Source organism: Microtus oregoni, unplaced genomic scaffold (genome assembly GCF_018167655.1).
Source record: "Microtus oregoni isolate MIOR12 unplaced genomic scaffold, Mior012 000028F_ref0000031, whole genome shotgun sequence".
Classification (NCBI taxonomy): Eukaryota; Metazoa; Chordata; class Mammalia; order Rodentia; family Cricetidae; genus Microtus; species Microtus oregoni.
Window position 1 is genome coordinate 18,865,434 of NW_024543087.1, and position 18,149 is coordinate 18,883,582.

The 18,149-nt window shown below is 41.9% G+C and overlaps 1 protein-coding gene across 3 annotated transcripts in view; it reads right to left on the reverse strand.

Moving 5' to 3' along the window:
* The window catches only part of Cpne4 (copine 4), a 464,454-nt gene that overhangs the window by 14,137 nt on the left and 432,168 nt on the right, over positions 1-18,149 (reverse strand). For all 3 annotated transcript variants that reach the window (XM_041677389.1, XM_041677391.1, XM_041677390.1), the window contains exons 11-12: positions 11,893-12,026; positions 233-287 (exon numbers count right to left, since the gene is read on the reverse strand). In XM_041677389.1, coding sequence (XP_041533323.1) covers positions 233-287; positions 11,893-12,026 — 189 coding nt within the window. The remainder of the gene's footprint in view (positions 1-232; positions 288-11,892; positions 12,027-18,149) is intronic.

Consider the following 18,149-nt stretch of genomic DNA (forward strand, 5'->3'; position numbering starts at 1 on the left):
CATATTGGCAGTGAGTTAAACTAAGGATTCCTGTAACCAGACCTTTAAAATACATACCAAGAATACCTAGATTTTATTTATTTATTTATTTATTTATTTATTTATTTATTTGTTTATTTATCTATTTTGCCGAAGGCACTCTCGGACCACCATAGCTTCATGGAGAGCAAAAGCAAGCTTGCCAAGATGAGATTCCACAGTGCGGCACACGATCCCACCTCCGCTCACTCACCGTGTACTCTGGGGGTATCCTGGCGCCAAACCCAAAAGCCGGGAACATTTTGTCACTGGAATTAAACAAAAAAGAAGCCACTTCATTTATTCATCTAAGAAGGAAGGGAAACATGAGCCTGCTTAACCTCCCTAGGTTAAGTGCTGACTGACGCAATGGCACGAATAATCAAAATGAAGAAACATTCCTTACCGTTCAGTACTCATTAGCATATACTCTCTAACAATTTTTTTTAATTTTTAGTTTTTACTAAATTTGATAACCAAGAGTAAAACGGACCCAAAATTTGTATATAACCCACCCCTGTAGCTGTGATTTTATGTTTCCTTGACATAGTGAATGATGAGGAATTTGGCAACTCCAATCAATGACTGAATTAGGGTTGTCCATATACATAATTAAAAAAAAAAGATGATTATTCTGTATTTTTCATGAAGGTAGACACATTGAAGAGAAGCACCCCCGAAGATGCTGCTGCTGATTAGAGGGTTCAAACAGAGACAACCCAGATCTGAGGAGATATCAAAAAGCACAGGGAAGCTCAGTAGGCTGCTACCCCACAAGGCATGATCTCATTCATAGCAGTCCCTGTGCCTTCACCTTAAACATACACATACGAAACAACTAATTATTTGCGTTGTCTTTTCTTACTTCCTGAACTTTTGTGGGGGTGGGGGTGGGATAAAGGGGAGGAGATGGGAGATGAGAACATGAGGGAACGGGATGGTTGAGGTGGGGAGAGGGACAGAGAGGGAGAACAATGGAAGAGAGATCTTGATAGAGAGAGCCACAATGGGGCTAGGGAGAAACCTGGTGCCAGTAAAATTCTCAAGAACGACCCCAGCTAAGACTCCTAGCAATAGTGGAGAGGGTGCTCCAACTAGCCTCCACCTGTAATCAGATTGTTGAATACCTCGACTATTATCCAGTAACCAATGGAACCAGATGTAGAGATCCACAACCAAGCACCAGACTGAGCTCTGGGAATCCAATCGAAGAGAGTGAAGGGGGAATACCGCAGCCATGTAGGTCAAGGTCATGATGGATGAATCTACAGAGACAGTTGAACCAAGCTCGTGGAAACTCATAAACTCTAGAGTTTAGAGTAGTTGTGCAGTCTCCATGGGACCAAACTAGGCCCTCCATATGTGGGAGACAGTGGTGCAGCTTGGATTATCTGAGGGGCCCCTTGCAGTAGGACCAGAATCTATCCCTGGTGCATGAGCTAGCTTGTTGGAGACCATTCTCTATGGTAGAATGCCATGCTCAGCCTTAATGGAGGGGGAAGGGCTTGGTCCTGCCCCACCTTAATGTGCCAGACCTTGTGGACTCCCCATAGCGACCCTTATCTGTTGGGAGGAGTGGATGAGGGGTGGGCTGGGGTGGAGGCAACAGGGGACGGAAGGAGGGGTGGGAGGGAGAACCATGGCTGGAATGTAAAATAAAATTTAAGAAATAAATAATTTTTTTTAAAAAAAGATCTTTTTCATTTACATGTTTCTTAGGCAGGGCCCCACCCTATAGCCCAGACTGGTCTAGAAATTGCAATGTAGTCTAAACTAGCTTCTAATGCATGGCAGACCTCAAGCTTCAGCCTTCTAAGAGCCGGGACTCTAGACACATGCCATAGTGCCCAGGTATATTAATATCTTACATTCTCACTGCCCACTGACGCTGACTGCCCTGTCCCCTCAGCTTCATTGCTGTATTTCTTCACTGAAGGTCTGCTCAATAAATAGCCAATGGTACAGTCCACACAACTTTTAAAGTCACTAAGACATGGGTATACACAACACAACTCTGATGAAGATCCATGCGAGTCACACCCACCCTTTGTTTGTCTTGGTGTCTTTTACAATCACTTCTTCTATTTCGTGTGTTATATCTTAAACCTAACTGTACTGCACTCCAGTTAAGAGGATGGGGAAGGGCGGGGGCTTTAACATTTATTGACACACATGATGCGCTAGCTCTCTCCCAGATGCTGTAAATACTTACACAGCCCTGGGAGTTCCACTTATTCTAATCTTAGGAAGACAGAGTAAATGTTATCCCGAGTCCATGATATTCTATTTACCATTATAATGGAATAACTACATGTAATGTTAAACAGCTACTAGCAATTCCAGGACCTCGGTCCCCAAACAGGCAACACACAAGACCTTTCTTAAGCAAATTGTGTGCCACAGTGGTGCTCTGAAATACCGGTCTTGGGAGAAGGTGCGTCCTTCTCCTGCCAAGTACCTTTGTTTGGGTTCTCTCCTAGGAAGAACTCAACTGAGGTTTGTTCCTACAGTTTTCAGTTCTCCCTAGAGTTGGTCAAGGACAAAGAAGGAATTCAGATTAGATTTTCTATCGGAAAAGAGGACATTCAGTCTGGGCCAAGCTCCACTTTCTGAGGGACTTCAAGAAAATTGAAGTAACAAAACCAGATTCTCTCCCATCCCTTCCTATTTAAAAGTTGTTAGCAACCCGTGACAGCTTTGATGAAACCTTCCAACGCGTAGTCAATTGCACACAGGTGGAGTTAGAGATCTAGAGAAAGCAGAGTTCTCTAAAGCGAAGGCGGAAGTCCTCTATGAAACCACACACTCCCTCGTCTGCTCATAGCTGTGTCAGGCCAGGCTCTGTCATTCACTGCATCTGGCATGCCTTAGAGAAAGTGTGGTTGCAAATAAATCGGAGACTCATCATAGCTTATAGAGGATTAGTAACAGCTCCAAGGAGAAAAAAAAAAAAACAGGACTCCTGGTCCTTGGAAAGATTGAAAGACTTTGCCTCAACTCTTCCTCCTTAGCCAAAGAAAGAGTGGTAGGCAAGGGAGGATCTTGCTGGCTAAGTTAGAAGACATTCCTGGTGGCGAGCATGGGTCCTGGACCATCCACAGCAGGGTTGCCTCAGGAGTCCGAACCAGGAAGCCTGGGAGGTGTTACATCCTTAACTTACTGTCTGTTTTGATGAGTTTTCTCTCTCTCTCTTTTAGGGGACATCTGGTAAGGGTGTGTGCAGATCTAATGCTCTACCTACTTCCCATCACTGACCCTGGTGCCTTAATGATGCTCCTTTCACACCCGCTAAACCACCCTTGTTAATTTGAAGTTTGTGAAGGTTCAGGCCCTGTTACATAATTGAGTTTCAAGAGTGAGACAGTCAGGAAACACCTCACCTACAAGGAGAATAATTAATGCTGCAGAAGGGCTCAGTTCTCTGAAGTCAGCCACTATAAAGCTTCTACTTAATAAACATACTGAAGAAAAAATTCCCAGCCTAGCACAATAGATTTAAAGCCCATTCCTCCTACTTGAAAATAAGATCAGGCAGAAAGGAGTATTATGCAATGACCAAGGGAAGGAAGTGGAATAAAGGAAAGCTTTCGATGAGAACACTTCAAAGAAGTCAGAACCCAATCCACTGGGCACTGAGCAAATGGACCATTAGCAACTATTGGGAGAAAAACCCAGGCAAACGCTGCCTACGTGGACATTTCAGAAGCATATTACCATGCTGGTAAAGGTTACACTTCTTACCATCACCATAAAGCAAGCAAACAAACAAAAAACACAACAAAAGGGTCCATGTCCTTCCATGGTGACGTATCAGCTGTCCTTAGTTTCCCAGGAAATGGCCATGTCCAGTGTCCAAATATCCCCCAGGTGGGAAATTTGATCTTAAGTACATTTCACTGTGTCCATTAAGGAAACACTGCGCTAAAGCAAGACATTAATACACGCCAAGGGATGCATACTACATGGCAGTGTGCATGCCAGTGGGGGTCAGCTCAAACATGGTGGCCTTCCAGAGCACTTGGGTCTTGGTAAAAAGAATTTTGCACGCAGTCATCTTAAAATTGAGGTCCAGGGATAGAGGTGCAATAGTCTTCTGGGGACATGAGGGTGTGACTTTCTTTTTTAAAAACAAAATCAGCATTCAATTCTCCTACTTCCACACATATAATTTGTTGAAATCAGTCTTCTGGGAGCTCTTTGCTAGTGAAACCTGGTCGCATTCATCCCTTTCCCTTCACGATTCCTCTTTTCTTTACCTCTTCTGAGTCTCAACTGCTATGCTGTGTTGCTTCAGAGAACAAAAACTGACTGTACCAAGTAGAGGAACTATCCTATAGGATTCCAGCACCCAGTATGGAGTACAGAGATTCCACCTCCAAGTACAGGGCATCAGGATCCCAGCTCCGAGTACAGAGTACCATGATGGAGGAAGGTCACTGGTTAATTAATAAAGAAACTGCTTGGCCCTGATAGGTTGGAACATAGGTGAGTGGAGTAAACAGAACAAAATGCTGGGAGGAAGAGGAAGTGAGCTCATACGCCTAGCTCTGCTCTCTGGGGCAGACATGATGAAGCTCTGACCCAGGATGGATGTAGGCTAGAATCTTCCCGGTAAGCTCACCTTGGGGTGCTACACACATTATTAAAAATGGGTTAGTCCAGGTGTGAGAGTTAGCTGAGAAGAGGCTAGATATAATGGGCCAAGCAGTATTTAAAAGAATACAGTTTCCATGTAATTATTTCGGGTATAAAGCTAGCCATGTGGGCGGCCGGGTGCTAGGAACGTAGCCTGCAGCTCCTGCAACAGTACCAGAATTCCAGCTCCGAGTACAGAGTACCAGGATCCCAGCTTTGAATACAGAGTACCAGGATCCCAGCTCTGAATACAGAGTACCAGGATCCCAGCTTCAAATACAGAGTACCAGGAACCCAGCTCTGAATACAGAGTACCAGGATCCCAAATCAAAGTACCTAGTACCAAGATTCAATTACTGAACACAAGATTCAAACATCAAGAAAAGGAAAACTTCTACAAAGGTTAGTAGGAACCAAATTTTCTGCAACTCAGAAACTCATTGCCAATTTTCACTTTAAAAATTGTGGGTTGTAGCTAAGTTGCAGAACACCTACCCATCCCATAGATAACTTTGAGTTCAATCACTAGTACTGTGTAAAAGAAAGAATTTAGGATGTTGTTATTGTCAATCGTTAAATCATTAAAATAATTTTTTTGGAGTTGGTAAGATATCTCAGTAGGTAAAGGTGATTGACACCAAGCCTGAAGACCAAGCTTGAGCTGGGCCTGGGACACACATGGTAGAAGCAGAGAACCAACACCTAATAGCTGTCCTCCAACCTCCACATGTGTACCATGGCACAATGCTGTTTAAGGATTCATTCTCATATATGTGTGTGTGTGTTTGTATGTATGTGTGTTTGTCTGTGACATGTGCATGTGAGTGGCAGAGGCCAGAAGAGGGAGCTCTCCTGGAGCTAGAGTTACAAGTGCTGTAAGCCTCCTGATGGGGGTTTTAGGAACTGAATTTAGGTCCTCTGCAAGAGCAGTATGTGCTCTTAATTGCTGAGCCATCTCTCCAGACTCCATCCCCTAAAGAGTTTTGGTTATAAACTATTATGGTAGGGGGAGGGATGGTTATGTCATTGGAAGAATTGAGCAATACTATAGGTTAAAAGCCACTTTCACATACTTGTTTATAAGAGCAAATTTCTTAATATTTATATTGACACAGACAAAAAAATTGGTTAGAATTTATGATAGATTCTGCATTGTGAGCAATAGGTAGCCCTTACCACCCATAGATATATAAGCAAACTGGGCTCCCCCACCTCCACACACACCATCTGTTTTGTTGAGAGCTGATTTCCAAAACCTTTATATTTCTTATATACAATAATTAAAGTCTGAGATTCTTAACATATGAATGTTTTAGATCAATAATATTCACATTAAGGCTGCAATAAAAATTCAATCCAGAGATATTTTTAGAATAATTTGAATCTCTTCATAATGAATCATTTTAGAAATTAAAAATTACATGCATATAATATCCTTGTTTTCCTTATATATTTGTATGACTTCAAAATGACTTCAAACCAAATTTATAATGATACCCTGAGTACTAGAGAAGGGATTCAGATGGTAGAGTGTCTGGCATGCACAAGGTATTTTTTGTAAAAAAAAAAAAAGATGGCCAATACTCAATCAGCACAGCATTTAAATTATATTGGGCAGTTACAAGAGTTACATGAGAGCTCGTTTTTAAATACCTGTATTTATAACACTCCAGAATTTTCAATTCTTATCTCCACTTAAACTTACAACAAAGAAAGATGTCTCCAGTGAAACATGTGTGAGAGCTGCATACCTTTACAGAATCCCTTCAGAGGCAAATAAACAAAACAATCAAACAAAGGGACAAACCCTTAGAGGTCACTTGTCCAACCTGACCTTTAGACACTGGAATCCTTTCTCCTTTTGTGTTCAGTTTATTTTTAAAGATTGAATTTTGAGTCTTAAAGATAACACCCTCCAGCATTGATTATTTATGACAGGCAGAACTGCATGGGCTCTGCAAAGAAAACTAGATGAGCCTTCAGTTTGCAGCCAAAGACATAAATCTCGCGAGAACAGAGGTACCAGGTCTACCTGTCACCAGGACCCTTAAGGGTATGTCATCATACTCTTTCTATTAGGCTTGTTGACTCTTCTCCACAAGAGGCTGGCCTGCTCCTAATAATTCAGAATAAGAACTTCATCTATGTTCTTATAACAGAGGCCGTGTGTGTCAGAACACTGACTACCCCAGTCACCACCATGAAGGTTTTCTCCTTGTCCATCCTCCTTCCAGCAGGGCAGAGTGGGCCTTCCTCCCTTTACACACTCTCTTGCATAGGAAGGGTTTTCTGGGCCATGCTGAGCTGGGATTATGCTTGTTTTTGTTGTTTTGAGATATGGTCTCTCCACATATTTCATGCTGGCCTTGAACTCCTATGGTCCTCTGACCTTAGCCTTGCTAGTGCTGGGCTTCCAGGTATGAGCCACAACACCTGATTTACTGTGGCTTATGGACACACCTCTGCAATCCACTAGACTTTGAGCTACACGGGGAAAAATTCTGCCTTTTTTTTTCTGTCCCACACAAGGGGATTGGTATCCAGGAGTTCCAGCAGGGACATTGCCATTCTAACTGACCCAGCACTCCTTACTCAATGGTGGATTTCAAGGCTGGATAACCATTAAAGCAACAACAATCAAATCCCATTCAAGGTGCACAGCAGACCACGAAATCAGCCTTGGTGACTTCTTGGTGAGATCCAAGTGCCAGCATGTTTGAAGCTTTCCAAGTGTTTTGTGATGCGCAGACAAAGAAGAGACTCCTGATGCGATGAGGTGGAGTATGGCAAAGGCTATACTGATATAGAACCCGGATCTTCTGTTGTCTCCTGGTCTCAGTTCCCAAAGTAGCTAAGATCACAGGCTGGTGGCCAGCAGGCCTAGGCCAGGCTTTTCGTTAGAGGACTGTTCGTGCTTTTTGAGACCCAGAACTATGTTGGCCCCAAGAAAAGTATGCTACTTTGACACTGAGGTGTGCTGTGGGATATTTGTTTACTGTGTGAAGATGTATTTCTGTGATTGGTTTGATAAAGAGCTGAATGACCAATAACTAGGCGAGAATATAAGGCGGGACTTCTGGGTAGAACAAGAGGAAGTAAGAAATGAGTCTAGATGCCATTGAGACATGGAATGAGTTGGACACACAGAGTGGAAAAGAGGTAAAAACTCATGTGATAAAAGGTAGATTAATATTAAAAAATGGTTTAAGTTATAAGAGCAAGTGGGGTTGGGATGAGCCTAAGCTAAGGCCTAATTTTCATAATCAATCTCCATGTCGTTTTTTGGGGCTTGTGGTGGAAAAGAAAGTCCTTTACAAAGGTGTAGAAGCAGCGTGGATGCTGCGAGTGAACGCTCTTGAAAGAAGCCGTGGCAGCAGAGACTGATCAGGATTTCAGTACTGTGGAGAGACTGGAGTGCTTACATCTATTGGCTAATTGCTTTACCTTCGGCTAGCATTAGCTCCTGGGATAGCCATTCCTTACCCAACTCTAAGTTGGAGCTAATTCCACCAATCTGAAAGCTAAGAATAGCATCAGATAGCAATCTGGGCCTATAGAAAGCCTCCCCTATCTTACTGTAACTCCCTCACTGATGTTCCCACGAAGGTACTTTAAACTTGCCTTAATTTATGACTTTATTTGTTCTGTGAAACTATAAAATTTCATGAAGCTGTTTCCACACTGGAACCTGCCACTTGGAGTAATCTAAATCTGTGTTCTCAGGCTGTGGTCATTCAAAATGGCTCCAGAATAAATGGTTTCTCCTTCTCTATAAGATGAGCGCTCTGGATTTTGTCTTGATAGTGCTGACCGGAACTATACTGCATCAGGGAATGTGTATATGTGTGTGCCCAGGTGTGCACATGCATACATGCAGGTATGTCTTTGTCCATGTGTGTGCGCACACTCATTTGTGTGGGCAGTCGAGGCATGTGGGCTGGGGTCGTTCTTGCAGAGGGTGAAGGACAGCACAGGCCAACAGCAGTATCTTCTGAATTTGGGGACAGCTATCTTGTGGTTGGGGGAGCCTCTCTTCAAGGTCATTTGGAGAAGAGATTTATGACTCCTCAAGCTGTTCTCCTCAATGGGTCACCGCTAATGATTCAGTAGCGATGACTGTACAAGGCAGGGAGAAAACCCTTGGCCATCAGAGGCAGAGAGGGATTGCTAAGGCTCATGGGAACTGAAACCCCTGCATGGTTGCGGGAGGGGGGTGATGCCTTCTGTCAGTTTTTATGCGAGTTGTTTCTTTTTAAGTGCCAACCTTTCTGACTTTGATGCAAGAATAAATTAATTCCAGAGCCCTGACTTGAAATTTTCCGACTCTGCCTGTCTACTGTCTATCCACCCACACAAAAGAGAAACTGTCCAACCTTGTCAGCTTTAAAGGGAGCAGCTTGCATTCCAAGCTCTCCCAGGGAGTCTCTTGAAAGATCATGGAGGTTTTTCTCAAACCTCTTTTTCTTCTTTAGAATTTGCCATTTTAACGAAGACCTGCCTTCTTTAGACACAAAATGCTGCTTTCCTGGGCTGCCCGAAGGTGATTTACTTGTCCAGCTGGGCATGATGACCTCAGACTTACCCTATTAAAATTTAAAAGGAATCATTTCTAATGACTCCTCATGTCACACCTAAGATGACATAGCTTATGTATATGGAATCTGTGTTTTTGGCAGAATGCAAAATATCTGTCAACTTTTGTCTGATTGGCATTCTAAAGGGATAAAAAAATTTAAAGGATGTCCAGTCACTCTGACTAATCATTCTGCATGTGAGGCAACCAGGAAGTGAACACACTCAGCAGGGATTAGTCAATAAATGCTTTCTGATGATGGATGCATATCTGGAGCAGCAAAGGAAGGTGATACAGGATCATGATGCAGACTCTGGGTCTCAGCATCTCAGTTCTGAAAAACTGACCACACCACCCTTTAAAATTTCATATTGGATGCCTTCTTCCCTGCAGGTTCATAGTTCTTGTAATATACTCCATAGTTTTCTTCAAGTTTTTATCCACTTATTTAACTTTGATTTTTTATGGGGGTTCTTACTATGTTGCTTAGATTGGGCTTGAGCACAGTGTCTACCTAACACTCCACTGGGAAAGCTACTTTCTACTATCTATATCTCAAGGTCCAAACATTAGGGGCTCTAAAAACATTCCCTCCCTTCCTTCTTATCTCCTTATGTGTACACACAAGATTATACTGGATTATTAACATGCTTCTATGTGAGTGAAGGAAGGCAGACCATTCTCACGCCTCTATCTTGGAGAAGCTTGAAGAAGTCTCCAACACTGCATAGATGCAGTGCATCAGACTCTTTCCTCCCTAGTAAAAATCTTCCCCTGGTTCAAACCCCTCCAGATATCATCCCTGAATTGGAGCCTGAAGAAATCGGAGTGGAAGCCCTTTATTTTCAAATAAATGGGATTTATTAGAATGGCTCACAGGCCGTGGTCCAGCTAGTCCAACAATGGCTGTCTATCAGTGGAGAGTTCAAGAATCCAGGAGTTGTTCAGTTCCCAAGGTTGAACGTTATCAGCTGGTCTTTAGTACACACTGGAATTCTGAAGAAGTAGGCTCTAATGCCAGTGAAGGAATGGACTTGCCAGTGAGGGCAAGCAGGCAAAAAGCAAAAACATCCTTCTTCAATGTCCTTTATATAGGCCGCCACCAGAAGATGTGGGCCACATTAAAGGTGCCTCTTCCTCCCTCAAAAGATCCAGATTAAAAGTGGGTTTCCCCACTTTTAAATGATTTAATTAAAAAAAAATGCCTCACAGGTGTGCTGAGTCACTTGGAGTTTCGTTAATCCCAGATATAGTCAAGTAAACACGACCAAGAGTAGCCATCGCCACACACTTCAACAAAGTCATTTAAAGAGGCTTTATGGGTGCAGCAGAAGACGTTGGAGAGGAATGTTGTGCATGTTCATTGCTCATTGATTTAATAGGACCCGCTAATGTACACTCTAAGTGTCTCTATGTGTCTCTATGACACATCGGGGTACTTTAGCAAAAACATGAATGACCAGGGCTAATGCAGAGACCTCAGCAGGCAGGAGGCTGATTGACCTTTCTTATAACCATGACCTGGGCTCCACAAGCCTTTCCAGCCTTTACTATGTTGTGGCAGTAACAGGCTCTTTTGTTGCTATTGTTGTTTTTAGCATGGTTATTACCAATAATGAACTCAGGAAGAACAGAAATCACTTTATGTGCTGAAATTTCTCTAAACCCAGCGGATAAAGTTGTTTTGTTTGTTTTCTTGGATGAAAAGGTCAGCTCACCACAGCTCATTACTGACTAGCCTTGTGTCACACTCACATCAGGGGGTCCTCTGAGATGTAAACGTTTATGTTTACACTGGTTCTACCTCAAAAAGCCTTAAACAAATGTCTGCGCTCCTTCGCTTTGTCTGGTGACACTGGGGTGACAGCCCGAATCCAGCTGAGCACCTGTCTGGGGGAAATACTGTGGCAGGGAAGGCTAGCATTTATCATTGAGAAGTCAAGGAGAAAGTAGTGCTACTGACAGGCTCTCAAGATCATCCCTGCATACATATGAACACACACACACACACACACACACACACACACACACACACACGTTCCTGGCCACATAGGTGCACACCTGGGCAGACACATAACTCTAAAACAGTGATGTTTTGAACTCAATGTACAGAGCGAGAAAGACTGAAGTTCAAACACCGTCTCCGTCCGTGTGGTGGTGTACAAATGACTCAGCTTTCCTTTAGTTTTGTGCTTTCAAAAGTGATGGCTGTTATAGAAGGGGTCTAAAGTATGAGAATGAATACAGCAACATCCGATAAAATCATGTCTAAAACTCGGGCCTCTGAGAACCTCCTTAGGCTGTATGAACAGTTCAGTAGGTCAAGGGCGATGCTGGCTCACGGACAGAGTGTGAGTGGCAAGGATCCCTTCACACTCAGTCCACACAATGAAAGTTAGATTGCTGTTAGTGACTTCGCAAGCCTAATAGGAGTGGCAAGCTGAGAGAGGGACCTGTCGGCTCACTACAGTGAACATGGCACTAACTCAGTTTCTCTAGGTACAGAGAGAATGAAATATCTGGCCCAAGGCTTTATTCTGTTCTTCCATGAGCCTCTGCATGAGGGCTTGCTGGAACGGATTGCCACTCTTCTGCCATGAGTCAGCCAACCCCTATGGGACCCCACTTAAAAGACAAGACCACAGTTGATGCCCGAAGCCTCTTACCTGTCGTAATCTTGGCAAATCTCTCCCACAGCCACCAAGGCCTTCAGGTACTCATTGGGCTGGTATGGGTGGATATAGTGCAGGGAACAGCTGTTCCTGGGGTCTCCGTTAGAGGCCGTGAAATCTATAGCTACCTGAAGAGGAAAACCAGAAGAATAGGTGGGGTTGAGTCAAGTGCATTGTTTAGGAGCTAGGACTAACCTGGAGAGAGACCTGGCCTCAGACAGAGAAAAATGAAGAGCACGTGACATATCCGGCTCATTAGGAAAGTGAGAAAAGTTAATTACTTTTCTGAACAACTAGCTTTAATTTGACTGGCGTCAGCTCTGTTGTCTTTTCTAATCCCCATCTCTTCCTGACCAAGTGGAACTTGAGATTATAATTTGGAAAGCCTAGTCCTCATTGATTCATGTCTCCAGGCAGCCAGGGTCAGGGCAGAGTATCTGGTTCCAGTTTTTCAATTCGCAAACAAAACAAAACAAAACAAAAAACAAACAAACAAACGAACAAAAAACGCTTCTGTGCTCCATGGGCAGAACACCTCCACCTATGAAGGACAGTCAAGAACCCTTATGGTCAAATTCAGTGTAGAGAATATCCCATATCCCCAAGAAAACCAATGCATATTTCCATGAATGGTCTGCTGCAGAGATATGTATTGGACTGGTTTTAACAAATTTTCTCCCAGGAGTAACCCTGTAAGCATTCTCGCCATTCACAGGAGAACTCCTTTTGCAATGAGGAACACACCTGGGTAGCTTAGCATTTCAAGTTGGAGTTAGAAAACAGAAGCCTCTGTCTGGCCATCCAATAGTCTTTTCTCTTCCAACTTCCTGAGGTTAGTCTAACTCCCAACTCAAAATTTTCAAAATTAATATTTTAAGACAGCATAAAAAGCAATGAGTTTCTTTATGGAGTTTGTGTACATGAATGGCATCATATTTTATTCTTAATTATCCTTCTGCACAGTGCCTTGTGCCCCTTCTGGCTGAGTCCCATCCTCTGCTTGCTTATCACTTTGATTCTATTACCCTCTTTCCCCATCCCTTAGGATTTCTTCTTCCTCTCATGGTCCTCTAGTTTCATCACACACACACACACACACACACACACACACACACACACACTTTTAAATCTAAGTTCCATATATAAGAGAAAACATGATGTTTGTCTTTCTGAGTTTGGTTATTTCACTTCATGCAATGATTTCCAGCTTGCATCCCACTCGTGTTAAGATTTTACTTTTTTGGCTGAATAAAATTCCATTATTTATCCTACTTTTTTATCCATTGATCTGTTGGGGGAACATCTGGTTGTACTGCCCCATTACTGTAGCTAGTACAACTACAAACATGGGGTGCCACACCTCTGTGGGATGTTGAGCTGGAGTCCTTCAGGTATATTCCCAAGAGTGGTGTATTTTAGTCAGATAGTAGTTCTGTTTTCAGCTTTATGATGAGCCTCCATGCACATTTTCATTGTGGCTACAGAAGTTTATGCTCCCCTCCTATAGTGAATAAGGGTCCCTCTCTCCCTACTCCCTCATTCTCATTTGTTATTAGTTTTTTTGATGGAATCTCAAAGCAGTTGAAACCTGCATTTTTTTGATGGCTAAAGATGTTGGATAGCTTTCTAAGTATTTATTGGCTACTTATATTCATTATTTTTTGAATAGTGTATGGTACATGTGTGTGAGTGCACATGCAAGTGTGCATGTACATCAATGTTGGATACTTTTCTTGATCACTCTGCACCTTATACATTGAGGCAGTGTCTTTTGCTAAACCCAGAGCTTGCTGTTGGGCTAGTCTGGCTAGTAGCTTGGTCCAGGGATTCGGTATCTGCCTTTCACACACTAGGATCATGGCTACACTCATTTGGCTTTTACATGGAATCTGGGATCGGAACTCTGGTCCTCACAGTAATTAGACTTGTCAATTCTTGGGCTTATTTCTCGTGCGACTGAAGTCCTTTGCAAAAAGTTCTTGGCTATGACTACATCTTGAAATATTTTCTCTAGGTTTTCCTCTAAAAGTTTCAAAACTTTAGGTCTCACATTAAGGTATTTAATATATTTGGAATTTATTTTTTACATAGGGCTAATGATAAGTTTCATTCATCTGCATGTGGAAATCAAGTTGTCCCAATACCATTGTTAAAGAAACTGTTTTCTTTCCAATGGATGTTTTTGACATTGTATCAATTCCATGCTGTTGGTACTGTTTTCCTACTATAGCTCTGTAATGTAATTTGAAGCCAGTGATTGTGGTACCTCCAATACTATTCTTTCTCATAAGGATAGTTGCGATTTGGGATGCTTTGTGTTTCTGTATTAAGGTTAGTATTTTTCCCTTTTTCTGTGAAGAAAAATGTCATTGGGATTTTTATTGCATTCGATTTATAGATCTCTTTCACTGCCCTCATCCTACTTGCAACATTAATTCTGACAGTCCATTAGGATAGGGGGGTTTCTAAGGTTTACTGTCTTCTTCAATTTCTTTCAGAGAGCTTTCCCACCTCTGTTGTTAGATTTTTCTTAGTTGTCTTATTTATTTTTAACCTACTGTCAATGGTATCCACCCCACCCTCACTTCCATGTGAAGTATAGAGAGGCCACTGATTTCTGTGCATTGATTTTTGTCTACTGTTATTTTGATGAAAGTGTTCATCAGGCCCAAGAGTTTTCTGGTGGAGTACCTAGAGTCTCTGTGCTAAGTACAGGACCATGTCATTTAAAATTGGAAAATTTGACATCTCCCTTTCCTCTGTGTATCCCGTTCATTGACTTCTCTTGTCTTATTGCACTAACTAAGGTTTCAAGACTGTATTAAAGAACGGTGGGGACCCTTACCTCTAGAAGCAAATGTCTAAATTTTATCCATTTACTATAATGTTTGTGATAGGGTTGTTTTATAATAGCCTTCATTATGTTGAATTATATTCTTTCCAGTCCTGTTTCTCAGTACTTTTATAATAAAGGGATGCTGAGTTTGTCAAGATTTTTTTGGCATTGATCATGTGATTTTTTTATCTTCAAATCTAATCATTTGCTGATCATACTTTCGGATTTCTGCTTGTTAAACCAATATTGCTCCCCTGGGTTCAAAACAACTTGGTCATGGTATGTACTCTTCTTAATATGCTCTTGAGTTCAATTTTTGAGTTCAAAATTTTTTTTGAGAATTTTTACAGCATATGGCATGTCCAGTTTGGCATCAGGATGACACTGGCTTTTTAGAATGAGTTGGTAATGACCTTTGCCTTCCTATTTCAGAGAACCCTTTGAGAAGCATTGACATTGGCTCCTCTTTGAAGAGTTGGTAGAATTTAGCAGTGACTACTATTACTGCTTTCATATTGTTTATGGATCTTTTGGAACTGGAGTTACAGACGGGTGTGAGTCACCATGTAGGCGCTGGGACTTGAACCCAGGTTCCCTGGAAGAAAAGCTAGTTTGTAGGGATAAGTCCCGCCCCTTGGGGGACATGTTCGCCTCGGGCTAATGTCTGCCTATAAATTTGGTGAGTGTGCTCTGAGCTCTCTCTTCTGCTTTCCTGGTCTCCGCGGGAACGGTGGTTCTGTAAGTCTATTTCTACATTAAAACTATATGTATTTTTACAATCTGTCTGCATTCGTTTACGCCGCTACACTAGTTCTCTTAACCACCAAGCCACCTTTCTAACCTTAAAAGAGGTCAACTTTTTGATAGAGTCTTCAGATGGTTCTTTATCAAATACTTCTTAACATTGAACACTTAAAGCCCAGGGTGTTAAAGTGAGAGGAAGCATCTCAGATTTCCAACAGTACCACCATCAAAATAACCCAGACAGCAAAGACCTCTCAAAAACAGTTTAGCTTAGGGTGGGGAAAGTTACAAAGTGATGCCATGGGAGAGAGTAGAATGCTTATGTTATATTGTCTTTTCTTTCTCTTCATACTACAATAGAATGTGCTTCCTGGCTCCCTAACAATAAGAAAGCTCTATTTTTCTCATATGATCTTGGGGATTATAAGACAAGAATTATTTGGCTGTGTTATATTAGAAAATTCTATTACAACTAGTAACTGAGATGCTCCCTGGGCTTAAAAATGGGGCATTCTGGAAGGATAAAAAGCTACACTTAAAGAGTAATGTTGGTTGGAAAATACATTACTTTGTCTTAGGTTGTAGCCCTGTAATCAATTAAAATAAAAATAAGCCATTGTGAGTTACTTAAAACTTCCTTTGCTTTCTTTCATGAAGTTACCCCCCTTCCTTCCTTACTTCTCTACAGGACTTAGTTAAAAATTAACTTAGGAAGGTTTCAACTCTATTTTCAGAATAACATGTTCATGCTTGACAAGGAATATCTACTGATAAGATGAAAGTAGGAGGTGTGCAATAGGGAAGATCATGGAAAGAGAGTCACTACTGAACAATCATGGAAAAGGAGGAATAACTCCTGCTAAAACTTCCCTCTCTACAGTCTGATCTATTGGCATTATTCTCCTACATGAAACTATAAGGTAGAGATTGTTGCTTATTTTATTAATAATCATGATGCCCAAATGTGTTGAAGATCACATAGGTACTATAGGGTGGAGTTGTGTTTAAAGCTGTGTCTATATGCCTCCAAAAACAATGCTTCATTATTATACTCTTATACCTCTAAAGAGCATGCAAGTCTCTATTTAACATCCACCAGTAGATGACCAGGATAAAGAAATTGTGGTGTATGTATACATATATACAATGGAGTCCTTTCCAGTCATGAAGAAGAATAAAATTATATTTTCAGCAGAAAATTAGATGGCTCTGGGATCCTATTCATTTTGTTAAGCAAAATAACTCAGATTCAGAAAGCCATACATTTTCTCTTGCCTGTGGATACTAGATTTTAGATAGATACATAGATTCACACACACACAGACACACACATGATAAAGGAACTGAAGTCAGACTGTCTTGGCAAAGGAAGATGACTATTAGCAGAATAGAGAGAGAAAGTCTGGTCAGTGATTTTGTCAAAATACAAACTATGAATGAATGAAAATATCTTTATAAAGCCAATCACTATGTACAATAAATACATGATAATATTTTCAAAAATCCTAATGTATGTACTGGGGTATAAATGTCCTCACTGAAAAATGATCAGAGGTAGAGAGACTGACAGGTAGGAGGCAGAATGTAACTGAAACTTCAGAGGAAGTGGTCTTGAATCAATCAGTTCCCTGTGATTAAACAGTTGTGGAGGGACGGGAAGGACAATCAAAATGTGTATGGCAGATGGATAAGGATGGGAAGACTGTCTACTGAGGGTGGATGGATGTGGCCCCAAAGAGACCTCAAATGCTCTATCCTTTGGGATGGGCTTCATCCTGAAAGTGAGAACCAACCTTCACAAAGAAACTCCCTTGAATCCAGCACTGTGATGCAAGCCAGAGATAATTGAAACCTCCATGACTTCTGAGCAGGAGACAGGAAGCACCCTGGGACCTGCTCATGAGGCTCTTGCCAGAAAAATATGGTCAAAATGCATGCAGACAATTCTAGAAAAGTATCTCTTAGAGGAACATGCAAGAGGGGCTCAGAGACTGGGAGTGACGGTACACGCTGTTGACTCCAGCACTTGGGAAGGCAAGCTGATTCAGGAGGGTTGTAAAACAAGGCCAGCCTGGGCTACGGAACAAGAGATGACATTTATCATACTATTGTAGGTCCCTGGGTTAGATAAATTCAGCTCAGAGATCCACCATTCTCAACTTTTTTCTCTCAGACAAATTTTGGAGGCAACAGCTCCTCACAGATGCAACTGAGTTTAAAAGGTAAGCCAGGGCTATGGTGGTCAGATGTGATGTCACCACTTTCCTTCCTACTGAGAAAAGCAGTTAAAAACTCTTGGAAACCCCAAGCTTGGTGTGATGACATCCACCTGTAATTGCAGTGCTTAGAAGACCGAGGCGGAGGGATTATCAGTTCTAGGCTAGCCTGGGCTATGTAGTAAGACCTTGTCAAATCAAAACCCCAGACCAAACAGCCACCTTTTCCAGAGATTATTTTGACATATGGCTCTTACTGTGATGATACATTATCTGAAGAATAAGTCATTGGAAAACGTTGACAGCTTTTGTTGTTATTATTATTGTTAAAATAATGCTGAAGATTGAACCAGAGTCTCAGGCCTGCTAAGCCATCTTACTTCTGTTTTCAAAACTATCATGACAGTATCCCTCACAATGGAAGGCATCCTGCCTGTGCCTTCTGACTGTCAATG